Here is a 27591-nt window from a genome sequence, read left to right on the forward strand (position 1 = left end):
CTCCAGAGTAATATTGGCTTGCCGTTTCTTTTTGTGATATACCATTTTAATCCCCTTGTTTATTTTTGGAGTGATCTTCTAAGTGCTTGCTCGAAGGATAACAATATGCATCTTTGACATACTAGGTTAATATTGGCCTCATAAAATGAATCAGAAAGTATTCTCACTCCTTTAATTCCATCAATGTATGTAGGTTCAAATACTTTCTCTGTTTCTTTTTAAGCCAGTTTGGCTAATGAGTGTGATTCTAGAAATTTCTCCCCTTTCACTCAAATTGTCTAACTTGTTGGCACAATTTTGGTAGGGTTTGTAATGATGTCCCCTCTTTAATTCCTTTTGGTAATCTCTGTCTTCTTTTTCTCTTGGGCAACCTAGCTAAAGGTTTACCAAATCAGCTGATCTTTCCAATATAACTAATTTTTTCTGCTGTTTTTCTGTTGATTTTGCTCTAACCTTTAATATCTCTCCCCCCAAAACCAAGTCCACCCCCTCTGACAGCAAAGCTGCTGTTTTTTTCCAGCTAGGCCCATACTGGTCAAACCGTTCTTGCTCTCTCCAACCAAGGTGGGGTGCATGGGGAGGTGGAGGCTGAGGGGTCTTCAGGCAGAAAGGCCTCAGAAGGCCTCATATTCCGTTGGTCTTACTGAAGCCATCACAATTTTTCAGGAATGAATGCTTCCCACTCTTTTGTTTGTTTGATTTCCAGAGTCCTGAAATGAGTATTTTGACAATTTTGCGCAGAGGTTTCACTGGCTGGCCACTGCATGCTGCCATACCCATTGGTGGCATATAATTTTAGAAGAACAAAAAACCATATGCTCTAGACCCTTTGTTTTTAATAAAAGAATATACTACATATTCCTTGAAGCCCCCTTCTAAGCCTATGATTTCACAATAAACTGACTAAAAAGAGAAGGAGAGTGGCCCAGGCTACTTTGTCTCTGAGACTATTTTCCTAAAGCCCACTCTATCTCTAACTCATCAGGAATCTTAGATTTTTATCTCTGTGCCTCCTATGTGTTTCTCAGTATGAACCAATGCACTGTTTCGATCAGTATTCAAGCATTATAAACGTGAAATAATTTCCAAATCATAGCAAACTCTCTAAAAGAGGCTTAAGAATTAGAAGATATAGTGGTATCTGTTGGGGAGGATAGGCTTTAAGCATATTTTACACTTTTGGAAAGATTTACCATTTATTATGTGGATTAGAGAAATCAAGAGTCCTAAAGTCTGGGAAATGACAATTTTTTTTTATTTTTAATTATCTTCAAAGGATTTTTTGCTTAAGGATTATTTTCCTTCTTTCTTTTCTCTTTATCATTTTCTTTACTAGCATATTCCTCCCTTGGTGCTATAAAAACCCAAGACTGTCCTATTAACGGTGACAAATTATTCCCCTTAAACCAACAGTTTTAATTACCCTTCCTTTTCTAGAAGTGAAACACTATGACACGGGGTGAGAGAAAGAGCAAGAGAAAATAATTTGCTTCTCTAAGTCACCCCATAACACAATACATAGGCTTAAAATGGGTAAGGGCTCTCAAGGTTTTAAAAGATTGGAGAAGTACTGACTGGTACCAAGAAAGAGATTTCTCATACATTTCTTATTACGAAACGTCTATTTCTATTCTCCATTGCGGTCCTCAAGGATGCCAAAATGGATTCTGCCTTTCTTGATAATGCAAACATTTTCTTTGCCTTGTTCAAGTTATTTCCTATAGTGCTATTTCTGTCATGTTCAATTTTCTATATTGGTATGATAGCATTTGCTATTGGTTACTAAATATGACAACATTTGTATTATTACACCATCAGAACATTCGCTGACCTGATTCCTGAAAAAAACAAAAAACAAAAAACAAAAAAAACTACCAAACATAATGCAGATTCCCTTCTCCCAACCCAAATTGCAGTATGGTGAAGCCACTATAGCACCAACTATCCTTGGCAAACATCGTCGCAGACAACAAAAATATATACCCCCAGTATATATGCTTATTGAGATACTATGCTGAAGTGTAACAGAGTTTAGCCACTCAGCTTAAGAGCAATGAAAGGAGAAAGCCCAATAAAAAAGCAGCTGGTGGACAGCGTAAAACCTGAGGACAGGACAGATTTACATTCACTTGGTGGCATACACACAGCAGAAATATTAGGTCGTCCGTGCGTATTTCTAGATAGCATTTAATAATTTTAAATGCCACCAATGTTTTAACTCAAAAACAGAGGGGGAAAAAAGAGTAGCTTTTCCCTCGTTCTATATTCAAGGACACTGGTCAAACACCATTCTGTTTTCCAGAGCTTTCTGTTTTCCATTTTCCTGCCATAGATGGAACAGCATCAGCCCTCTGGACAGAGAGATCCGGAGCCCATCCACAGTTCTTAAGACTGTCTCCAAAAGAATATAGGAAGGGAATGAAGTAGGATCCTTAAGTGAGAAGAAAATCCCCCTCTCTCCCTCTGAGGTAGAAATAAAAATGTTGTTCTCACCTGATGGAAGAGAGGGCTGTGTGTCACAGGGATTCCCAACCCACTAAAGCACATTCCCAGGACCATATCATCGGGGGCATCATTGCTGTAGCAGCGACACTTACTGGCGAGAAGTCTCCTGATTGCTTCTCTGCTGAAGACCATTCTAGTGGGAAGCCAGAGCAGACAGAGAAAGGGGTTAGAGCAGCTCCTGGAGACCGTTAATCTAAATAAAGAAATATAGTTGAGAGGCCACACTCTTAAAAAGACGCAGACCTCAGCAGTGTTTTATATCTAATAGTTGTTCTGGGGGAAATGTTTGGTGCTTTCTACAAAAGGAAATTTTACTTTGAAGAGGTGTTTACCTATCTAATAGGCAACTGTATGTCTTCATAGATTTCTTGAAAACAAACACTATACAATGGTTTTTTCTTAATATGCCATTGGAAATTAGAGTAGTTCTTTAGTTGGAACACTCTGAGTGAGATCAGTAACAAAATCCACCAACATTCCCAGCAAGTAGATGGGCCCAAGCACCTTACTCGTACAGGTGCTGACTGACAATAATATCAAATCTACCTGGAACAACCATGCATTGTCCAAGTGATTCCAAGTCTGCAGAAGCGTCCTTAAGGTGATTTTGAGAAAGAGAAGGAACAGAGAGAGAGAGAGAGAGATTTGCCCCAAATAGTGCCAGGATGCTACTTGACCCGGTACGTTGGGTGCTTTCCAGCGGAACTCATGCCCAGTCCTGCCTTTCTGTGCCCTCCTCAGATGTTGCGTAAGGCTAGAAACTGTAAAACAACATTTTCCAGTTTCCCTTGCCATCTAAGACCCGGCTCCAACCTGACAATGAGGGACACAATCCTAAGGGGGTGTGGGGGAGCCGGGGGCATCTGCTTCTGGCTCCGGCCATCCCTGTGACAGACGCAGGTGTTGGTGGGCAGCTACAGGCTCCAGCAGAGCAGGCCCAGGGCAGCAGAGCGGTGATTGTGGTCCCACAGCAACAGTGGGGGGCCAGGCCCGGGACTGGCTCAGATGTAGTGTTGTGACCCAACAGCAGGGCCGGCCACAGCACCCCACAAGAACAGGCTCCAGAAGACAGCCTTTGCTTTGTTCCTTTAGCCTTTGGGGCAGTAGCAGCTTTCTGTAGTTACCAAGCTCTAGGTAAGGCCACCTCCTCTGTTTTCTCCCTCCAGCCCTTTCCAGCACATCTGTAACAAGTTCCTGCAATAAATCCTCCTCTTTTTAAAACATAGATTGGTCCCCAAATATAGGACCACCTGGTCCTACAGTAGTAATGAATTTTCTCATATTATGAATAATCCAATAGCTGATAGGGCTGAAGGGGCTAATATGGTTCACAAATTCATTCCCAAGAGGCAATGACTTCCTTGAAGGCAAAACTGTCTCAAACTTATCCATATATTCCCAGAGCCCAAACACAGGGCGTCGCACACAGTTAAGCATTCAGCAAAATCGGACGTGTCAAACAAGTGGGAACGAAGCTGCCTTTACAAAGACCTTTTTCCCAGGGAGGAGGGAGCTCTGTGGACCAGTCTAGTAGGAAGGAAAACAGGACAAAGACCTTGAAAACAATCCCTGATGCGAAACTCAGCTGGGCTCAGTCCAATGTAGCTTAACACCAGTGACCATGTGCTGGCAATGCAATGGCACACAGGACATTCTCTCTGCCCCGGCGAAGAGGCCAGAAGGCACGATGAGACAAGACCAGACAAGAGGAAAAAGCAGCTCTTCAATGAAGACGATACAAGGAAATCGGACTACACAACTAGAAGAAACAGTTCTGGGGGCGCCTGCGGGGCTCAGTCGGTTAAATGTCCAACTAGGGCTCAGGTCACGATCTCATGGTTTGTGAGTTTGAGCCCCGCGTCAGGCTCTGTGCTGACAGCTCAGAGCCTGGAACCTGTGTCTGTCTCTCTCTCTCTCTCTCTGCCTCTCCCCTGCTCATGCTCTGTCTCTCCCTCTCAAAAATGATTAAACATTTAAAAAGAAGAAGAAACGCAGTTCTGGGGCTCGGTCAGGTAAGCGTCAGACTCTTGATTTCAGCTCGGGTCACGATCTCACAAGTTTGTGAGTCGGAGCCCCACATGGGGCTCTGTGCTGACAGTGCAGAGCCTGCTTGGGATTCTCTCTAGTTCCCTCCCTTTCTGCCCCTCCCCTGCTCTCTTTCTCTCAAAATAAATAAACTTAAGAAACAAAAAGAAGAAGACACACAGTTCTTGTGAACTGTACCAAAAGGAAAACTGTACATATAAAAACTCACCAGAAGTCCTCTTTCTCTCAGAGTCCAGTGCCCCCCAGTGACTGGGGTAGCATCTACATGCTAAGTCAATCTCCCGCTCACCTACCTGACCCCAGGAAAAGGGTCTATGTGAGGGAACATGCATCAGCTATAAACAAACACTTCCTTAAAACATCTATCTGATGCTATGTCAAAGGGAATTTCCTAAGTAAACTGCACTTGGCTTTGGACAATGCAGTGTTTGGGGGCCAGTCCCATGTCCAGGTTAAACTCTGATGATAACTTTTAACTCCCCCCAAAAGTTACCTACTAATAGCCTAGTATTGACCAGAACCCTTACTGATAACATGAACAATAAACACAGTGTATATGTGTTATACATTGTTTTCTTACAACAAAGTAAGCTATGGAAAAGAAAATGTCATTAAGAAAATCATAATGGGGTGCCTGGGTGGCTCAGTCGGTTGAGCCTCAGACTTCGGCTCAGGTCATGATCTCACGGTTCGTGAGTTCGAGCCCCACATCGGGCTCTGTGCTGACAGCTCAGAGCCTGGAGCCTGCTTCAGATTCTGTGTCTCCCTCTCTCTCTGTGCCCCTCCCCTGCTCGTGCTCTGTCTCTCTCTGTCTCAAAAATAAATAAAACATTAAAAAAAATAAAAAGAAAAAAAAGAAAATCATAAGGAAGAGAAAATACATTTATAGCACTGTACTGTATTTATCGGGAAAAAAAATCACATACAAGGGAACATGCCCAATTCAAACCCATATTGTTTAAAAGCCAATTGTACTTGTATCCCAATCCTAGCTATAATCGTGTGTATCTTAAACCCAATTTAAGTCAAAACACTTTATTTTTTTCTTTTCCCAGCATCTAGTAGAACGAGAAAGAAAAGGGAAACCCACTCTTTTCTCCTGGCCTACTCTCTGAAAAATCTGTATTAGTATTTTTTTTCTATGTTTCCCTACTCACACAGAACAGTCTTACATTAATTAGTCATATAAACTAAGTACACATGAGTCCTTAATTACACTTGTTTATTAGCATGCTGATGGGTTATTTCAAAAAGAAGTTGCCCCCCAAAATGGAAAACTACCAAACATATCATGGTATATCTGCTCTATCCTCCAACTTTTAAATATTAAAAAGATGTGATTTCTTTTCATATAGAGCATACCAATTTTAAGCATAAGGAAAACTGAAATGGGAGGCAAGGGCTTGCAGAAGGCCGTGCACGCAAATCAAGAGCACATACAGAAGATAAAGTGCATCAGAAACGTGCCCACCCCTCCTGCTCTTCTAGCAGACGGACGGGTCAGGGCTATCTCTGGGTAACACTGGCCCTCAGCCCCTTTCCAGTATGGCTGCCAAAGAGAATGGTGACATCCTGATCACAGCTTCCTACCCAAACAGAGGTAAGTATTTCAAAAAAGAAAATGGTTGCTTATTGAATAAACTGTCTCCAGATACCTGAATGTTCAAGGAGTAAGCAACAAAGTGAAAACCAGACACTTGGATTCAAAGAGTGCAAAGGTCTCATTTTGCAAATACACAATACCTCCACACCAATCACTGGAGTCCACACTCCTGATTCAGCTCTGCTTTGTGGGGCTTAACAGAGACAGTTGAAGGCAAGGGTTTTCACAGACTTACTGACTATAAACCAATGAGAAAACAAGAAACGCTTTTCATACTACAACCATTTATATGTGTTGTGTGTGCACAAAACGAAAAACAAAATTTCACAAGACAATACCTGCCCTTACTACGTGTGATAGACTAAGATATTTCAATTTTATTCTATTCCATTTTATATTACACTGTTTTTAAATGACGACTATGATCCATTCATTGGTGTTTCAAGCCCTTAACTGATCCTGACTTGCTATTTAAGAAAAATCATGTTGGTTCTTAAGCTCGATCATCAGAAAGTCTACTGAGAAATCATTTAACATTCTGTCTGCAGCTTTTTTCAAAGGTTGATACGAGACAGTCTTGTGATGAATGCTTCTGTATCTTTGTAAAAGTACCATTAGAAACAGAGTATTATACCAGTCGTTAGTTATATAAAGATCAAGGCTCAGTGTTCATGCATTTGTTTACTCATTTATTCACTGTACCTTGTAAAAAATGAGTCCCTCTGCTAGGAAGTAAAGATATAATGAGAAATGAGACACAGGTGCTGCCTTCAAACAATTCATCATTTAGGTGGAAAACAGAAAGGTAAATAGGCAATTAAATGATAATGGGTTGCATAATATGCTATGAAAGTACATTTGAAAGGCATCAAACCCAGATTTGAGAGGCCAGACTAGGCCAAAGGCTTCCAGGAATAAATTATAGCTATATCATGTCCAAAGAAATGAGAAGGATGAGCCGGGGGACAAAGACAGAAAGCTGGGGAGGGGAAACAGTGCTGTGTGGAGACCAGCAGACGCCAGTCTGGGGGAAGAGGAAAGAAAAAAGGCCTCTGAGGACTTGAAATAAGTCCAGGAATTCTTTAAGATGACAGTGCAGGTGAAGGAGCCTAGAACAGCAAAACAGCATCTGCCAAGATCATGAGAGGCCAGGTAAGCCTTGACCAGGAATTTCGACTTTATCCTAAAGGTCACCGGAGGTTATAAAGGAGCGCAAAGACTTTCATTCTCATGGTAATGAAAAAAAAAACTCCAAATAAAATTAAAATCACAGTAACCTATGGCACTGTTGCAGAGATGGGGGGTATGAAGCGCAGATGAACTCATTTCTAGAGACAGGAATCCTTCCCAGACAGATGGCAAGCTGGGGGGCAGGAGGCGGGGAGAAAAGACCAGCTAGAGACATTAGCCCCAAGTCAGTGGCCTCAGCAGCACCCACGGAGGCTGTGGACCCGGAAAACTGAAGGTGATTAAAACGAGGCCTAATCCCAGACCAGCCTGACTCCTGTCGGCATCTGAACGACCGTCTCCTAGTCTTAGATGCCAAAGGTAGGGAAGGGCTCGCGCTCTTGGGGAAGAATAAAAGCCAGAGAAGCATGTGAAGGCCTCTGAGCAGGAGGGCACCAGGATCAGATGTGGTTGTAGAAAGGTCTCTGTGGCTACAGGGTGGTCAACAGCAAGGAGTGGAGGAGATGGGGAGCCATGGCAGCAGCACGCACGTGGGAGATGGTGTGACCTAGATCAGAACTGGGGAGGTGGAGACAAGTGATATTTAGGACACAGAAATGACACGACTCGGTGACCGGGTCAGCTGCAAAGTCCTGGGGAACGAGGAAGAGAAAGGGCAAAGCAGACTCAGAGGTCTCTGGGGCAGGAACTCACTCATGCCACGTCTTCCCTGAGGGAACACCACTGGGAAAACACTAAAGCAGGGGCCAGGGTCAGAGGCAAGGTCAGGATGGCAGTGCTGGGTCTCATGTCCTGGGAATCACGCCAGTGGATAGGGCCTCCAGTGGGTGGATGTAGCAATCGGGAGGTCTGGGGAGAGTTGCAGGCTGGGGATAGAGCTTCGGGTGTTTTCAGCACAGCCACGGGGGTGGATAAAATCACCAAGGAGAATACAGAGTGAGAAGAGGACACCAGAAAAGATGCCCGGAGAACACAGCCACTGAAGGAACAGGAAGAAGGAACTGAGAAGGAATGATCAGAAAGGCAGGAATACACAACGACAGGACACTGTTCCAGAAAGCAAGAGAAAGGAGCATTTCAAGGAGTAAGCGGTCACCTTTGTCAAAGTCAGCTAAGAGGTCAAACAAGAGGAAGATCGGGAGTCCGCCCCTGGATTTGGCTACGTGGATGCTGCCAGAAACTTCGGCAAGACAGCTGAGGTGGGAAGCCAAGCGTGGCAGTCACACGGAAGTAGGAGCTGGAGAGCAGAGATCATGAGTCCTGGGTTCTTACGATGACTTGAAGGGGAAAAGAGGGAGGGTGCAGTGGCAGGAAGGAGTTTTAAGATGGCAAACTGGAGGTGGGAGGAAGTCCACAGTAAGAAGGTAGACGCTGAACACGTTAAGAGTTAACAGTGCCGTCCTGGTGGTTACAGTGCCTGCCATGGGCCTGGGAAGGGGAGCGGTGACACCCATGCAGTGTAGATGCCAGTCTGGCACTGCCCTGTGAGCTCCTGTAGGGAAGGAACTGTGGCTTCCGTTTGCATCCCCAGTGCCTATGCCCACCAGGCTTGTGGAGTGAAAGAGCAACCAGCTGGAGCAACGAAAGGCCACACTGGCTAGGTGAGGTCAAGTGCCATTTCAGGCTTCAAGGGCCAGTCTCAGAGATAACAGTGAAATCCAACAGGCAAAGAAGGAAACCAAACAGTGTTCTTGGCCATCACTTCCGTGTTAAAAGTATGTTAGCCCACATGTGCCACAAAATATAGAAACCCATATGCAAATAATAAGACCCCGTTCAAAGGCAGAAAGTTCTGACTCAAGGGATACCGTACCCTGATCCTTCACTGGCTTCACCACCTCACCCAGAAAACTAAATGCATTACTATAAAGCTTCAAATAGCTTGAGCCTTTTTTTTTTTTTTTTTTAATTAAGAAGTCAACAGTCGTTGGCCTTTACCCTTTGGCGTCTTTTCCAAGGCCTACCTGGACCCCCATCTCCTGTTGCTAATGACCTCAGGTGGAAGCATGCCACTGCCCAACGAAGATCAGTACTCCTGCCCAGGCCCAGTAGATAGTCTTTATCACAAGGCGGGTTGAACAGTGGCTGGGGCCATTTTTTCCAGCTTGAATCCATTCAACATAATACCATTTCCTCCAGTATTGCACAGTCCTAATACCCAAGCTGCCGCCCCTTATGCTCATGACTCTCAGAGCTTTATAAACCAGTGCCAAGAATGTTGCCAAGCACATAGTGGACATTCAACAAATACCTGTTGAATGAATTTAAATCACTGTATTTCACGAGTTCAGATTCTCCCGAAATCGATCAATAGCAAAAACTGTGGAAATAATAGACTAACTGCTCAAGTGACGTAGCCATATAAATCAAATCAGAATCGTCCCCTGTAAGAGATCTGGCATAGGCAGATGCTTCATTTAAAAACACTGACTTTGGGGGCACCTGGGTGGCTCAGTCAGTTGAGCATCCGACTCTTGGTTTCAGCTCAGGTCATGACGTCACAGTTTGTGAATTCGAGCCCCACGTCAGTGCCTTGGGATTTCTCTCTCCCTGTCCCTGTCCCTCCCCGGCTTGCTCTCTCTCATTCTCTCTCTCAAAAAATAAATAAACATGAAAAACGTTAACTTTTCACTGTCATTTAAAATCTATAAATCCGACACAAATATCACTTAACTGCTTAAGTGATATTCTATACTACTCTTTTCCTAAATGTGATTTATTAGCAATAGATCATTTAAAAGTCTAGTGACTTGTTTTCTGGAATAAAATCTGTATCCAAATTTCTTTCTCATTAAAACAAGCAAAGCTAATTGTCTACCTAGAGGCAATCATTCCTCTAGGGAAATTTCTACCAAGTCCCTCAACATCCATTTATATTTCTCCAAGGGGTAAAATATTCTTTGTGGTGAACCGTTCTCGTATTTAGGAAATTTCATGTTTACTTTCCTATTACAGTCACAGCTACCATTTACAGAGCACTTATGTATCAGGATTGGTCCCGCTGCCACATGCCCAGCCCTGGATCACAGAAACAGAAGTGAGTGCTGAGAGTATTTGCAGAAAGCTCTGTTCATAGTTACCCTCCTCCTCCCGTGACGTAGCTGTAGCCTCCAGTGCCCAGGCCGTAGCCGTAACGCTCTCCCAGAAACAGCGGTTCGCTGGAGTCGTAACAGCTAAGCAAGTGCTGGAGCCTGGAGATGCTAAGATTCCAAAGAGAACATAAGCAATAATTACTTAAATGGGTTTCCAAGGTAAAAAGTTGACGATTCTCACATCCCACCGGTCACGTTATATACTACTGTACGGAAATCGCTTAGAGATGAAATTCAAGTGATTTACGGAAGAAATTCACTTAAAAAGAAGAAGAAGAAAATGGACACTGTAGATCCCTGGAAACAGAAGAGAAACTAAAAAGGGGCTTACTCCCCGGTTTTAATAAGCCCCTGCCAGAACATGGCTGCCTCCACTGGGTGGGTAGGGTGGCAGGTTAACGAAGTTGAGGTGGCCAGTGTACTGTTTAGCTCACGTCTACCAGTCCTGTTTCCCAGTGAGCGTGAACTCTCACATCTCTTCAGATGTACTTGGCATAGGAGCGCTGACAACACTGACTCCATCTTGGCCCTCCATCTTGTCCTCGCCTCTGGCGCACTGAATGCGCCACTTTAGATAATAGCAGAGAGCCTCTGCCCAGGTGGTGCCACTTTAGATAGCTACCCTGTGAGGGCACCCCCATGCCCCTAGCTCCATAAAACCTGGAGAGTGGCAGAGAATAGCTGCATATTACCGTCCTGGCTGATAGACTGACCATCAGTAAGTTTCCCTGAATAAAACCGTAAACAGCTTGGAGTGGCTTGCTTCCTTTTTCAGCATTAAAGTGCCTTCTCAGTCTGGAGGATCCATTACTGACCCTCCTCCAGCTTCTAATACTTGGCGTAGCGGACAGGAGACTGAAAATGAAACAAGCCAGGGAGGGGTAAAGGGGGCGATGCCAGGAGAAGCCCACAGTCCACGCAGGGAAAGCCTGTGGTCCCTTGGGGGAAATCCCAAGCTTGCTAGCCAGGAGATTCGGCCAGGTCTCGTGAGCGTTTCAGACTGGCGTGTGAGTACAGAAACGCCCTAACCGACACGAGTCTGAAATGGTGGTGAAGCAAAAGGGCCAAGAAGGGGTGGCAGCTTGGGTCTTAGAACTGTGGAGGAGATGGTATTATGCTGAATGGATTCGAGATGAAAACGTGGCCTCAGCCACTGCTGAACCTGCCTGGTGATGAAAGATTATATACGGCAGGCGTGGTCGAGAACTGCAGGCACTTTGCTAAGCTGACTGGATAAATGCTAGCATTAAGAAAACCTGGCCTAACAAGGAGGCTGTTCCCTCCCTTCTGTTGCAGCAGACCTCTGTGGAAGAACTAGGGACGAAGTGTGCTATTTACACGCAGCATTTTGGTGGCCCAAATGAAGAATGACTTTCCTCTTGTATGAATGACCATATCTCAGCCCCAGGAGCATGGTATGGGATTTTAGAGGTTGTTCTTGCCCCTGTGGCTAAATGGCCCATTGCTACGGTAGCTACTATGGTGGCAGACTTAAGTGAAATTCAGAGAATCCCTTATGAGGGAAATAGATTAAAAAAGAGGGAAAAACGATCCCACTGATGAGAAAATGGCAGAAAGGGGGCCTATCAAGATTTGTAAACAATGGTAGCAATACCGAATATTATCTGGGACCCCGAGAGAAAATATAGACAACCCAAGTTGGTCTTGCTGAGCCTCCAGAAGGCATCGCCTGATGGAAAGCAGTTTACTTCCTTGAAGGCAGGCTAAAAAAGCTGGGTGTGTTGCCCAGTGCCCCTCTGCTAATGGAAAAATTTCGGGGTGGACAGACTATTCCTAGAAACTAAGGGTTAGGCCAGCGTTTCCCTCTAGTGCATGCAAGAGTGGACAACTGGAGGCCCCATTATTAACTATTTATTTGTCTTTCACTAACCATCAGACTGTGCTAGCTCTAATATTCACTGGCTATATGCACATTTATCTATGGAAATGCCTCAAAATTTGGAGGGGGGGGAGAAATAAAGGCAAAAATGGTAGTAAAATAACTAGGCCTCGGGGGTATTAATGCCAGGTGTTAGTGGTGAATTGGATGTAAGTGCACATCCAGAAGGGTTTGGCTGGGGCTTGTGGTAACAATAAAATGGCAAATCAATTACGGTTATTTGCATAAGTTCAATAACAATATGTTCTTATAACAGGACACCATTGGAAACCTTGATTACCAAGGCTTTGACTGGAATGTCACATTTGAAAGAGACACGTATAGACTCAAATATGGCCAAACAGCCGTAAGGAACTAAGGTTGACTTTATAGAGCCAAGGAAATTCCTTGGGGAAAAAATGGCCTGCTACCTTGCTTACAGGTTCCTGAGAGCCCTACCGTGCAAGTCAGGAAGGTCACTTGGGGACCTCAAGAAGACAGGAATTAATTCAAATTAAAGGTATTGCAGGTGGGTCTGATGGCAAGTATTTGACTTGGCTTCTGGCCTCCAAAGGCTGTAAAAGGCTCAAACTGAAATTCCCTATGAGAAGTTCCAGAAAAGCAGACTTAAAAGAACCCAAATGGCCCATCACCATTCTTGTTGCACGCATGTAAATATTTAGGCCAAGTTTGTTAAAAGTGGACTTGTTTCACAAACAACTTAGTCTTAATTTGACTACCTTTGATAGAAATGAGGGTGATTTTAGAAAAAAATATTTCAGTAACACACTTTTATGGGTGTTAGATTCTATTTCTGGTTGACTGTTTATTGTTTACCTATAAAACCAGGGGCTAGATCCCGAATTCTTCTGGCTTCCGTGCATATGTGGCTCACTTACTACCTGACTGCTTGCACTCTACAAACCTGACTTTGAAATCACATTGGCAGGACCACCTCCTGAAAAGAGACCACTGTTTGAATGGACCTAACTGACCTTGTTATAAAATGTAGAATGAGGGGCGCCTGGGTGGCTCAGTCAGTTAAGCATCCGACTTCAGTTCAGGTCACGATCTCGCGGTCTGTGAGTTCGATCTCGCGGTCTGTGAGTTCGAGCCCCGCGTCGGGCTCTGGGCTGATGGCTCAGAGCCTGGAGCCTGCTTCCCATTCTGTGTCTCCCTCCCTCTCTCTGCCCCGCCCCGTTCATGCTCTATCTGTCTCAAAAATAAATAAACGTTAAAAAAAGAAAAATTTAAATAAATAAATAAATAAAATAAAAAAATAAAATGTAGAATGAGATGCTAAGACTATATACAAGACTTCCAAAACAGTGGTTACAAAGGATGGGAGCTCAGCTGAGCTCTAGGGAATATCTGCAGTGGGATGCAATGGCAACTTAATTTGTGAAATCCTGCTCTACACCCTTTTCCAGCAGGAAGCAGCTAGAGGGGTCGTTACCCCTACCCCTCAAGAATGAGGAATGGTTCAGGGCGCCTGGGTGGCCCAGTGGGTTAAGCATCTGACTCTTGACTTTGGCTCAGGCCATGATCTCACGGTTCACGGGATGGAGCCCTGAGTCAGGCTCTGCGCTGACAGCATAGAGCCTGCTTAGGAGTCTTTCTGTCTCTCTCTGCACCCCCCCACCCTTGCATGTGCACTCTCTCTCTCTCTCTTAAATACACATTAAAAAAAAAAAAAAAAGAATGAGGAATGGTGAAAAACCAGGGGTGGTACTGGTTCAATGCGCGTTGCTATTTATACTGCTGCTGTGGCAGGGGGGTACAAGTCCCTTCCTGACATCTGGCTCTAAGGCCATTGTGAAAGAATGGCGGGCAAAGATGCAACGGGCTAAAAAGATGCCAGAGGTGGAATGTGGGAGTGCTAACAACATTGACTCCATCTGTGGGACGCCATCTTGCACAGGTGGCACCACTTTGGAAAACTGGCGGCTATCGGGTGCACAGATGGTGCCACTTAAGATAACTACCCATGACCTCCCCACCACGCCCCTCACTCCATAAGAGCTGGGGGAAGGTCCAGATAAAGGCTGGGAATAGGGGCGGAGATTAGGAGCATATTACCGCCTGAATCTTCTGTCCGTTGGCCCACCCGACTGCCTGTCGGTAAGTTACCCTGAAGAAAACACTGCGAACGGTATAGAACAGCTTTGCTTCATGTTTCGGTATTAATGTACCTTCCTGGTTTGGAGGATACATTATAAACCTCCGCCCCTTTCTAACACTTAGTACTTTTGAAATTTTAATGGCCCCCAAACAGAATTTTCGAGATACAAATGAGGTCCATGTCAGGCGCGTGGCTGGCAGGTGGGCAAATGGATTTTCTTAGACGTTCCAGGAAACCCTTCAATTATGGTGCACAACCACACATCTGTTTCCCCCGAGTAAGGCCACATAAGTTGTCTTTTTACGTCTACTTATGTATACCTTCTGGCACCTGTATTTCTTTGTCCTATGTCTACAAGATAGCTTTAAAAGGGCAGTGAGAATATTCAGGAGCTGGTCAGAGAAATGCCTGTAGCTATAGCTGCCATGAGGGTGAAGAAAAAGATTTCATAGGAAAATAAAATCTAGAAGTAACCTTTCAAAGGTGAGACAAAGGCTAATATTAAGAAGGGCTAGTTTTCCCATGTTTTAAGAACTTGTACCGCTTACAAACGCCTTCTAAAGTCCTTCCACTATTTGTTCTAAACTAGAGCTTTCTGGGTCACACACCACCAAATCCTAGGTTCTCTCGTGATATTAATCAGTGTTCCCCCCCAAAAAGATGTTCCGTGATCAGTTTTGGATTAAAATTTTTTAATTAGCTAAGTAAATTCCAATGTTTCTCAAGCCTGATGAGCATGGTGTATCTCCAAGAGGGAGATAGGATATCGAGGACTTCTCTACGTTATTAATCATAAATTCTTACAAAGAAGTATTAACATCTAGAACACTAGTGTTCTAGGATTTCACTTTTCTTCTTTTGGGGGACAGGTGGGGTCTTAAACCCAAGTGGAGATGCACAAAGTGGAAAGAAGGACATCACTTCAATCCACACTCGTGCATCTTACACAAATACCCCAGCCAATAAACTGAAGCGAAGAAAACCAATTTAATGCATGAAAAAATTGCCTTAAAATGTGGTGCTAAGAGTTGACCAGTTTGCTGATCATGTTTATATGTGTCTGCAGGTCAAGGCCTCTGACAATACTGACAGTTTCTGAGTGGCCAGAAAACGTTATCCTTAAAACTATCCTGTTTTGGGCACACAAGGTAAACATTCTGGGCACCCAGTTTGGAATCCATCCTTAGGAAATCAGCTAATAACTCTGCGGAGAAAGGTAAGTAAATATGCAGATACCTAGTAAGATGCCATTTGGTTATAGAGAATTTATTCTTATAGCTCTCTAAGGAAACTGGCCTTTGGCTGGTAAAAGTTTGTGTTTAAAAAAAACAAAACACCAACAAAAAACAAACAAAACTTCAAAGACCTCTAGGGCAAATTTATATCTACTTCTTGACCTAAGAAGAAACGTATTTCTCTTTCTCCTGCATATTATAAAAATACCAATTCAGTCCACAACTTGTAATTTCTTTGGTTAAAATAACTGGGATTTAACATCTCATCTGGGTTTCTTATTACCTCAACCCTTTCCCTACTCACAATATCATTTTAAAGCTGAGGAGTCATAAACGGAGTCTGACAACCCTCATATACTTTATTTTGCTAAAAACTGTAAATGTGGCTAAAACAGACAGATATCTAATTCTATCCAAATGGATTGGCTATTAATCCAGGAAAGGAACTTTATTCACAATCTGTTACCATTTCAGGCAATTCTGAGGCACAGAAATGAAGAAAAATAGTACAGCAACACTTTAGATTACTAAGTGCTATCAAATTTATATGAACACAGTGGCTGCATATAGATTTTAACAGCATAATACTGATTCTGCATATACTGGACACACAATACTACCAAAGTTTCAGGTGTACAACTTAGTGATTTGACAAGTTTATACATTATGTTATGCTCACCCCAAGTATAGCTACCATCTGTCCCATTACATTGCTGTTACATTTACTGTATTCCTCATGCTCTGTTTTTCATTCCCATGACTGACTCATTCCATAACTGGAGGTCTGTATCTCCCCTACCCTTCACACATTTTGCCCAGCGCCCCACTCTGGCAACCATCAGTTCTCTGTATTTATAGTTCTGATTCTACTTTTTATCTTTTTGCATTATGCTTATTAGTGGAATCATAAGTCAGCCTGAGAAAGACGAATACCTTATTTCACTTCATACCCTCTAGGTCCACCCATGTTGTCCTAATTGCAAGATAGATCTTTTTTTATGGCTGAGTAATATTCCACTATAGATATATACACCACATGTTTATCCATTTACCTATCGATGGACACTTGGGTTGCTTCCATGTCTGGGCTTTTGTAAATAATACTGTAATAAACATAGGGGTGCATATATCTTTTCAAATTAGTGTTTTCCTTTTCCCCGCATAAATACCCAATAATAGAATTATCAGATCATATGGTATTACTATTTTTAACTTTGTGAGGAACCTCCATACTGTTTTCCACAGTGGCTGCACCAGTTTGCATTTGCACCAGCAGGGCAAAAGGGTTCCTTTTTCTCTACATCTTTGTCAACACTTGTTTCTTGTGTTTGATTTTAGCCATTCTGACAGTTGTGCAATGATATCTCATTGTGGTTTTTATTTGAAGTGCCTTCAAAATTATTGATATTGAGCATCTTTTCATGTGTCTGTTGGCCACCTGTAGGTCGTCTTTGGAGAAATATCTATTCAGGTCCTCTGCCCATTTTTTATTTTTTTTTAATTTTTTAATGTTTTTATTTATATTTGAGAGAGAGAGACAGAGAGAGCAAGTAAAGGAGGGACAGAGAGAGCTGGAGACAGAATCCGAAGCAGGATCCAGGCTCCGAGCTGTCAGCACAGAGCCCAACACAGGGCTAGGACACACAAGCTGTGAGATCATGACCTGAGCTGAAGTCGGATGCTTAACCGACTAAGCCACCCAGGCACTCCTCCTCTGCCCATTTTTTAACTGGATTTTTTTTTTTTTTTTTTTTTTTTTTTGGTGTTGAGTTGTAGGAGTTCTTTATATATTTTGGATATTAACCCCTTATTCGATATCATTTCCAAATATCTTCTCCTCCCATTAAGTAGGTTGTCTTTTTTCACCTCTGGTTAAGTTTATTTGTAGGTGTTTTATTTTTTTTGGTACAATTGTAAACGCTATGTTCTTAATTTCTGTGACTTTCTTGTTAGTGTATAGAAACACTACCGATTTCTGGGCATAAATTTTGAATCTTGCAACTTTAGTGAATTCATTTATTACCTCTAGTAGTTTTTTGGTGGAATCTTTAAGATTTTCAAGTATAGTATCATGTCATCTACAAATAGTGAGTTAAACTTCTTCTTTACCAGTATGAATGCCTCTTATTTCTTGTTAGACTACCATGGCTAGGACTTCTAGTACTATGTTGAATATAGTGGTGAGAGAAGACCTCGTTTTTTTTTTGAGTAGACTCCACGCCCAGTGTGGAACCCAATGCAGAGTTTGAGCTCATGACCTGAGATCAAGGGTCAAATGCTTAGCTGACTGAGCCACCCAGACACCCCATCTTTTTTCCAATCATAGGGGAAAAGTTCTGTTTTTCATCACTGAGGATGATCTTGGCTATCGGTTTTTCACATACGGACTTGATTATGTTTGGTTTAGTGGGAACACACCACTTTTGTTGAGAGTTTTTATCCTAAATGGATGTTGAATCTTGTCAAGTGCTTTTCACACATCTATTGAGATGATCATATGATTTTTATGCTTCATTTTGTTAGCTGCTATCCGATTTTTTGGAATCCAGATAATATTCCACTCTAACCTATTATGGCTTTTGTTTTTTAACATTTTATTTGGAAAAACTTCAAGATTACAGAAGAATTCCAAGGGTAGTACAGTGGAAAGAACTCTTTTATATATCCTTTACCTAAATTAGCCAGTGGTTAGCTCTACCCCATTTGCTTTATCGTTCTCTCTCAATCTTTGTAGACAGATATTCATCTGTGTATATATACATGTAGGCATGTGTGTATACATGTGCATTATGTGTGTACGTGTGTGTGTATATATAGATACATGTTCTCTTTTCTAAAGTATTTGGGAGTAAACCTCATACATTATGTCCCTTTCCCCCTAAGAACATGAAATACATCATTGTGTATTTCCTTAAAATGGGAAAAATTAAGAGTTCAAAAACTTTAACATTCATTCAGTAAATTTCTTAAAAAGTTAAAACATATAGCTACTATATGTCCCAGGCATTCCACTCATAGATATTTAGCCAAGATAAATAGGTATCTATACAAAGATATGTACGCAAAGGTTCACAGCTGCCTTAATTAGAATTCCAAACCTGAAAACAAATGCTTTCATCTAAGCTACCACCCATATTCCAAGGTTATCACTTGACCCGATGTTCATTGTGGCACATTTTCCCTCCAGTACAGGATGAACCCCAGGATCCCTTATTGCATTTATCATATCCCTTTATTCCCCCTTCATCTATAATAGTTATTCAGCTTCTCTTTGTCTTTCATGACACTGGTATTTTTAATAATAAATGCACCTCCCCTATTTTTAACAGAATGATCCTCATATTGGGTTTGTCTGGTGTTCCCTCATGACAAAAGTCTAGCATATATGTTCCCAGTCACAGTATTATGTATGTCTGACACTGTGTCTGGCCCTTCTGTTCTTCACTGGTGATATTCCAGTCAAGTTGTTATCTCACTTCTCCACCGGACAGTTACTTTTTCCATTGCTATTTTTTTAACCCCAGTATAATTAATGTACAGTGTCCTATTAGTTTTAGGCATATGATATAGTGATGGAACAATCCTATACATTACTCAGTGCTTATCATCTGTTTCATCCATTCCCCTTCCCAATCCCACCAGTTTAGTTCTACCCAAACCACCAGTTTATATTCTAGATTTAAGAGTCTGGGGGTTTTGTCTATTTTTCTTTGTTCATTCTGTTTCTTAAATTCCACACAGGAGTGAAAGTATATGGTATTTGTCATTCTCTGATTTATTTCACTTAGCATTTTACCCTTTAGATCCATGCATGTTATTGCACATGGCAAGATTGCATTCTTTTTTATGGTTAATATTCCTGTGTGTGTGTGTGTGTGTGTGTGTGTGTGTGTACACACTACCTCTTTATCCATTCATTTATCAGTGGACACAATGGATACTGAGGTTGCTTTCATATTTGGGCTCTTGCAAATACTTTCAAGAAACACAGGAGTGCACATATGTATTTGAAATAATGTTTTCATATTCTTTGGGTAAAAAACCCAGTAGTGGAACTACTCGATCATATAGCAATTCTATTTTTAATTTTTTAAGGAACCTCCACAGTGTTATCCACAAAAGCTGCACCAGTTTGCACTCCCACCAACAGTGTATGATTGTTCCTTTTTTTCTAAATCATCACCAATACTTGTTGCTTCTTGTATGTTGGATTCTAGCCATTCTGACACATATAAGGTAATAACTCACTGTGGTTTTGATTTGCATGTCTCTGATTAGTGACATTGAACACCTTTTCAACGTGTCTGCTGGCCATCTGTCTTCTTTGGAGAAATGTCTGTTCATGTCTTCTGCCCAGTTTTTAACTGGATTACTTGTGGTTTTGGTTTTAAGTTGTAAAACTTCTCTACATGTTTTGGATACTACGCCTTTTTAGATACGTCATTTGCACATACCTTCCCCCATTCAGTAGGTTGTCTTTTCATTTTGTTGATTGTTCCTTTGCTAGGCAGAAGCTTTTAATTTTGATATAAAGTCGCCAATAGTTTATGTTTGCTTTCGTCTCCCTTGCCTCAGGAGACCTATCTAGAAAAATGTTGCAATAGCCAATGTCATAAAAGTTACTACCTATGCTCTCTTCTAGGATTTTTATGGTTTCAGGTCTTTCATTTAGGCCTTTAATTTAGAGTTTATTTTTGTGTATGGCGTAAGACAGTGGTTCAGCTTCATTATTTTTGCATTATTTCATTATTAGCATTATTTTAACTGTCCAGTTTTCCTAGCATCGTTTTTTGAAGAGACTTTTTCCCATTGCATATTCTTGCCTTTGTTGTAGATTAATGGACCATATAATTGTGGGTTTCTTTCTGGGCTCTCTCATCTGTTGATCTTTGTGTCTATTTTTGTGCCAGTACCTTACAGGTTTTAATTGTTATGGCTTTGCAGTATATCTTAACCTGGGATTGTGATAGCTCTAGTTTCCTCTTAGGATTGCTTTGGCTATTAGGGGTATTTTGTGGTTCCATACAAATTTTAGGATTATTTGTTCTAGTTCTGTGAAAACTGCTGTTGGTATTTTGATAGGGATTGCACTGGATCTATAAATTGCTTTGAGTAGTATGGACCTTTAAATAATATTTGTTCCCCCAATCCCTGAGCATGTAATATCTTTCTATTTGTTTGTGTCCTCAATTTCTTTCATCAGTGGTTTATGGTTTTCAGAGTTCAGGTCTTTCACCTCTTTGGTTAAGTTCATTCCAAGGTGTTTGTTTTTTTGTTGTTGTTTTTGGTGCAATTATAAATGGCATTAATTTCTACTTCATCATTAATGTCTAGAAATGCAACTGATTTCTGTACATTGATTTTTGTAACCTGTGACCTCACTGAATTCATTTATCAGTTCTAGTAGTTTTTTCTTGGGAGTCTTAGGGTTTTCTATATAGGGTATTATGTCCTCTACATATAGTGGAAGTTCTACTTCTTCCTCACCAATATGAATGCCTTTTATTTCTTGTCTGATTTCTGTGGTTAGAACTTCCAGTACTATGTTAAATAAAAGTGGCAAGAGTAGACATCCTTGTCTTATTTCTGATCCTATAGGAAAAGCTGTTTTGCATCGTTGAGTATGATGTTGTGGATTTTTCATATATGGCCTTTATTATGCTGAGATATGGTCCCTCTAAACCTATGTTGTTGAGGGTTTTTATCGTGAGTGGATGTTGTACTTTGTCAAATGGTTTTTCTGCATCTATTGAAATGATCATATGGTTTTTATCCTTTCCCTTAATGTGATATATCCTACCAATTTGCAAATACAAACCACTCTTGCATCCTGGGAATAAATCCCACTTGATCGTGGTGAATGATTTTAATGTATTGTTGGATTCAGTCTGCTAATATTTTTTTTTTTTTTAATTTTTTTTTCAACGTTTTTCATTTATTTTTGGGACAGAGAGAGAGACAGAGCATGAACGGGGGAGGGACAGAGAGAGAGGGAGACACAGAATCGGAAACAGGCTCCAGGCTCCGAGCCATCAGCCCAGAGCCCGACGCGGGGCTCGAACTCACAGACCGTGAGATCGTGACCTGGCTGAAGTCGGACGCTTAACCGACTGCGCCACCCAGGCGCCCCCTCAGTCTGCTAATATTTTATTGACAATTTTTGCATCTATGTTCATCAGGATATTGGCTTGTAGTTCTCCTTTTTTCTAGCATGTTTATCTGTTTTGGTATCAGGGTAATGCTGGCCTCATAGAATGAATTTGGAAGCTTTTCTTCCTCTTCTATTTTTTGGAATAGTTTGAGAAGAATAGGTGTTAACTTTTCTTTAAATGTTTGGTAGAATTCAACATTTGGGTCTGGACTTTTGTTTGTTGGGATTCAATTTCCTTGCCGGTAATCACTTTGTTCAAATTTTCGATTTCTTTCCAATTCAGTTCTGGGAGGTTGTATGTTTCTAGGAATTTATTTCTTCTAGGTTGTTCAGCATGGCATATGGTTTTTCATAATAGTCTCTTATAATACTTTGTATTTCTATAGTCTGTTATTTCTCTTTCATTTTTGATTTTGAGTCTGATTTTTTGTTTGTTTCCATGTGTCTGGCTAAAGGTTTATCAATTTTATTCTTTTCAAAGAACCATCTCCTGGGTTTCATTGATAATCTGCTCTATGTTTTTAGTTTCTATTTTGTTAATTTCTGATCTAATTTTTATTATTTCCTTCTACCAATTTGGGGTTTAATTTTGCTTTTTCTTGCCCCTTTAGCTATAAGGTTAGATTGTTTGAGATTCTTCTTCTTGAGTTAGGCCAATATAGCTATAAATTTCCCTCTTAGAACAGCTTTTGTATGCATCCCAAAGATTTTGGACCACCATTTTCTTTTTTTTTTTTAAATGTTTGTTTATTTTTGAGAGAGAGAGAGAGAGAGAGAGCACGAGTGGGGGAGGGACAGAGAAAAAGAGAGAGAGACAGAATCCGAAGCAGGCTCCAGGCTCTGAGCTGTCAGCACAGAGCCTGACACAGGGCTTGAACTCATGGACTGAGATCATGACCTGAGCCAAAGTCGGATGCTTAACCAACCAAGCCACCCAGGTACCCCAACCATTTTCGTTTTCAATGGTCTCCATGTATATTTTTACTTTTTTTGTTGTTGTTAACCTGTTTATTGTTTAGTAGCATGTTATTTGACCTCCATGTATTTGTGTTCTTTCCAGATTTTGTTTTCTTGTGGTTGACTTCTAGTTTCATAGTGTTATGGTTGGAAAAGATGAATAGGATTAGAATCTTTGTGAACTTGTTGAGGCTTATTTTCTGGCCTAACGTGAGCTATCCTGGAGAATGTTCCATCTGCACTTGGAGAATGCATATTCCACTGGTTTAGGATAGTATGTTGTAAATATATCAGTTCCATCTGGTCCATGTGTCATTCAAAGCCACTGATTACTTACTGACTTTCTGTTGGGATGGTCTACCCACTGATGTAAGTGGGGTGTTTAAGTCCTTATTATCATTGTATTGCTATCAATTACTTCCTTTGTTACTAGGTGTTTTATATATTTGAGTGCTCCCATGTTAGATGCATAACTATTGACAACTGTTACATCTTCTTGTTGGATTGTTCCCTTTATGATCATGTAGTATCCTTCTTGGTCTCTTGTTACAGTCCTTGTTTCAAAGTCTTTTTTTCTGACATAAATATTGCTACCATGGCTTTCTTTTCACTTCCATTTTCATGATAAATGCTTTTCCAGCCCTTCCCTATGAATCTGCATGTATCTTTAGGTCTGAAATGAGTCTCCTGTAGGCAGCAGATCAGTGGGTGTTGTTTTTTTATCCATTCTGTCACCCTGTGTCTTTTGATTGGAGCATTTAGTCCATTTACATTCAAAGTAATTATTGATATATACTTCCTGCCATTTTGTTTTATAGTTGTTTTTGTAGTTCTTCTCTGTTCCTTTCTTGTACTCTTCTATCATTTTGCTAGCTTTCTTTAGTGATACACCTGGATTCCTTTTATTTTTTGCATTTGCATCCATTACTAATTTATTTGATTAGGTTTATGTATAACATTTTATGCATATAACAGTCTATATTGAGGGTCACTTAAGTTTGAACACATTCTAGAAGCACTAAATCTTTACTCCCCCCCCTCCCCAATTTCAGGCCTATAGTATAATACTTAATATCCATTTTTGTTGTTGTTGTTAATCTCTTGACTTTTTCTTTTTAATATACACACTTAATTTTACTACTTTTGTGTTTCCTACTTTTCTTACTCCTGCTTATGGTCTTTGCTTCCTACTCAGAATCCCCTTTAACATTTCTTATAGGGCTGGTTTAATGGTGATGAATTCATTTAACTTTTGTCTGGGAAACTCTTTATCTGTCCTTCTATTCTGAAAGATAGCCATGCTGGATAGAGTATTCTTGGCTGAAGGTTTGTTGTTGTTTTCTTGTAACACTTTGCAGGCCAGAAGGGAGTGGCATGATATAGTCACTCTTTTCTCTTGCTCTTAAAATTCTCTTTTTTGCCATTTTAGTTTTTACGTGTCTTGGTGTGGACCTCCTTGGGCTGACTTTAGGGGGGGCTCTCTGTACCTCTGGATTTGTTTCCTAGATTACGGAAGTTTTCAGCTATTCTTTCTTCAAATAAATTTTCTGCCCTCTTTACTCTCTTCTCCCTCTGGGATCCCTATAATGTGAATATTACACTTGATGGTGTCACTGAGCTACCTTCATTTATTTTATTATTTTTTCCTCTCTCCTGTTCAACTTGCTGGTTTCCATTACTCTGTCCTCCAGGTTGCTGATCCATTCTTCTGCTTCCTCTAGTCTACTATTCCATTTAGTGTATTGTCACTTTGTTATTGAATTCTTCATCTCTGGTTTTTTGTTTTCTTTCTGTGGAGGGTCTTGGTGGGCTCCTCCATTCTTTTCTCTAGTCCGGTGGATATATTTATGGCCGTTACTTTAAATTCTCTAGGCATATTACTTATCTCCATTTTATTTAGCTCTCTTGCTAGGATTTTGTTCTTTGGTTTGGGAGATATTCCTGTGTCATTTTGTCTAACTCTCTGTGTCGATCTCTGTGTACTAGGAAATACAGTTATATCTCCTGATCTTGAAAGTAGTTGCCTTATGAAGACTAGGTCCTGTGGCACCCTGTAGTGCAGTGCCCCTATTCAGCAGAACCTTGAACTTCAGGGCTGTCTCTTCTGTGTGTTGTATGCACCGTATTGTTGTGGCTGAGCTGCTTTTGCCTTCAGCCCAGTTGTCTGTTTGTTGTGGGCAGGGTTTGGTCCCTCAGTTGTTAATGGGCTAGCCTGGGGCTGCCTTAGGCATGACTTGGGTCAGACCAGGGATTTGCCAGAGATGCAGTAGCACTGAGCTACAGGGCACTCTCCCTGTATCGTCCCCTGGGAAGCTGTTGGTGGGTGGGGCCCACAGTCAGACCATTTGTCTGTCCCCAGGCCACTGCTGGGACCACAGTAGAACTGGTGTGTTTTTATCTTACCCTCTCCCAGGGGCAGGAGTCACCTTGGAGTGGTGCCGGCCCCCACTGGGGCTGCTCGCACACTTCCAGGCTTGTGGCACCACTTTGGATGGACTTGCCGTGGGCTGGGTGGAGGGGGTGCGTCCACACTGCTAGCAAGGTCTACTCCAGTTTGCCATGGGAGGAGACCTGGTGCTGTTTTAGAGAACTCCTGCCAAGGCCTGGTTAGAGGGACAGTCTGCACAAAAGCACAGGGCTGGCAGATGGTTAGCAAACTACACAGAGAGTGTTAGCACTGTGCTGGTTTCTGCACACGTCCATGGGTCTAGGCTGGTGGGGTGGGGGGCAGGGAGGGATATGGTGACTGCCAACTCTTTTGTTCTTAGAGAAGTCTCCTAAAGATCCCTGCCCCTCCAGCACACATCCTGAGATTAATAAATCTCTCTCTCCCAGGTGTTTTTCACACTGCTGCTTCTATGCTGTATCTCAGTGGGGCTGCTATGCTGTCTCTTAAGGGTGGGGACTCGGTTCCCTATGAATAGCCCTCCAGCTCTCCCAGGGCTGAGCCTCTGAAATTTAAAGGGCCAGGTGTTAAGCCCCATTGACTGTAAAGACAGGCGATGTTGATCCCTTCTAGTCTTCAAAGCTAAGTGTTCTGGGGATTCATCTTCCCAGTGCAGGTAGTTTCATACTGGGGTGCCCAGGGTGGGGTCCGTTCCTCTCCCTTCTCCATGCTTGTAGTGGCCCTCCCATGGACAGCTCCATTGGTCAGCTTGGGTCCTGACTGCATCTCTGCCCTTCCGACCATTTTTGTTGTGGCCTCTTTATGTTTAGCTGTGAAGATTCTGTTCTGTCAGCCGTTGGGTCCTTTTCTGGGTTATTTACATGGACGTGGGTGGTATCTAGGTGTATCCATGCCACAAGGTGAGCTGAGGGTCCTATGTCATCCGCACATCTTACACTTTTCCATTGCTATTTCCGAGAGTCTCCGGGCAGACGCTTTAACACCAGCAAATATCCTGTCCTCATTAAAATGTACCCGTCGTTCAGCGTCAATTAATGATTGTTACTTTAATCTTTACTATGATGGTTACAAAGTGATGGCTTTTCCCACCCCATCACGACCTCCACATTTATGAGTCACAACTCTTCATTATCCTGCAAGCAAGAGCCCACCTGCTAGGCATGGAATTGTGCCCACACCAAATTTGTATGTTGAAGCCAGAGCCCCCAGTGTGGTTATATTTGGAAATGGGACCTCTAAGGAGGTAATTAAAGTTAAATAAGGTCCTAAGGGTAGGACTCTGATCCAATAGAATTAATGTCCTTGTAAGAAGAGACGCTGGAGAGCTCTCTCTCCGTGGAGCACAAAGAAGAGGTCATGTGAGGACACAGAGACCCAAGAGAAGAGGCCTCAGACACCTACCTTGCCAGTATCTTGATCTTGGACCCTCCCCGCATCCACAACTGTGAGAAATAGATTTCTATTGTTTTAAGCTACCCAGCCTATGGTATTCTGTTATGGTGCCCACTCTAAGATACCACCTTTCTCCCCGATTTATTTTTACCTATTTACCTATTTTCTATTTCTTATAAGCATGAACTCATGGATTCCTAATTTTAATGGTTCATAATTTATTATTGTCCTTAATTATATGATGCTTATCCAAAATTTGGCCAATGGGAAACCACTCTAGCCTGCTTCTTTGTCCTCCTAAAACGCACTTTTCTTTTTATACCAGAAAGTAAGGGCGGGGGGTGAAGAATGTTCCAAATGTTCTTGCCTCAGCATTAGAATCCACACTTTCTCTGGGAAGGCCTGGTTCCTTTCAGTGGGGCAGACGGCACCACAGTGCCCCCTAGTTGGTCAGTGCTACTGGGATATCTGCTTCTAGTCTTCTTTTCTAGAAAGAACTAGGAAGCTCACATGTACACATACACATACGTTAGAAATCATGGGTCTGACAAAACTTATGAGTTGTGAGAAATGTCTCCACTTGCAATCTCCTCTCATAGACCTCCTGACCTGCCTGATTCCATATCCGTATTTTCTTTCTTGCACAATTTCCTTCTTGCACAACCCTAGGTTCCAACACCATTTGCTCAATCCTCCAGTGTACCTAAAATACCACTACAAAAATCAGACTAACTGCAAATTCAGGATTTGCCTGCCATTCCTCACCTCTTCCCACACGTAAGGTACGCTTATAAATATGGTCTTCCACTGTTACTTGCATCAGTCATAGTTTTCCTTCAGTGGGATTATGTTTTCATTCGAAACACAGTCAGGTCCATTTGTTTCAGCTTGCTCTCCGTCCTTACTGACTTTAATCCTGTCCTTACTGATTTATTTTCAAATTTGTAAAATATGAGCATGCTTTCCCAATCAACTAAAGTAAAAGATAAATTCAGTAGGGTCATACCCTCCCCT

The 27591-nt window shown here is 41.9% G+C and overlaps 1 protein-coding gene across 3 annotated transcripts in view; it reads right to left on the bottom strand.

Annotated features, from left to right (window-relative positions):
- B3GLCT (beta 3-glucosyltransferase) overlaps window positions 1–27591 on the bottom strand; it is a 120604-nt gene that overhangs the window by 11464 nt on the left and 81549 nt on the right. For 2 of the 3 annotated variants that reach the window (XM_053900540.1, XM_053900537.1), the window contains 2 exons: window positions 10423–10542; window positions 2494–2698 (listed from right to left, as the gene is read on the bottom strand). In XM_053900540.1, the coding sequence (XP_053756515.1) occupies window positions 2494–2698; window positions 10423–10542 (325 nt within the window). The remainder of the gene's footprint in view (window positions 1–2493; window positions 2699–10422; window positions 10543–27591) is intronic. The other variant, XM_053900533.1, reaches the window with a different exon arrangement.

Source organism: Panthera pardus, unplaced genomic scaffold (assembly GCF_024362965.1).
Source record: "Panthera pardus isolate Hobbes unplaced genomic scaffold, ASM2436296v1 HiC_scaffold_1, whole genome shotgun sequence".
In the NCBI taxonomy this organism is placed as follows: domain Eukaryota; kingdom Metazoa; phylum Chordata; class Mammalia; order Carnivora; family Felidae; genus Panthera; species Panthera pardus.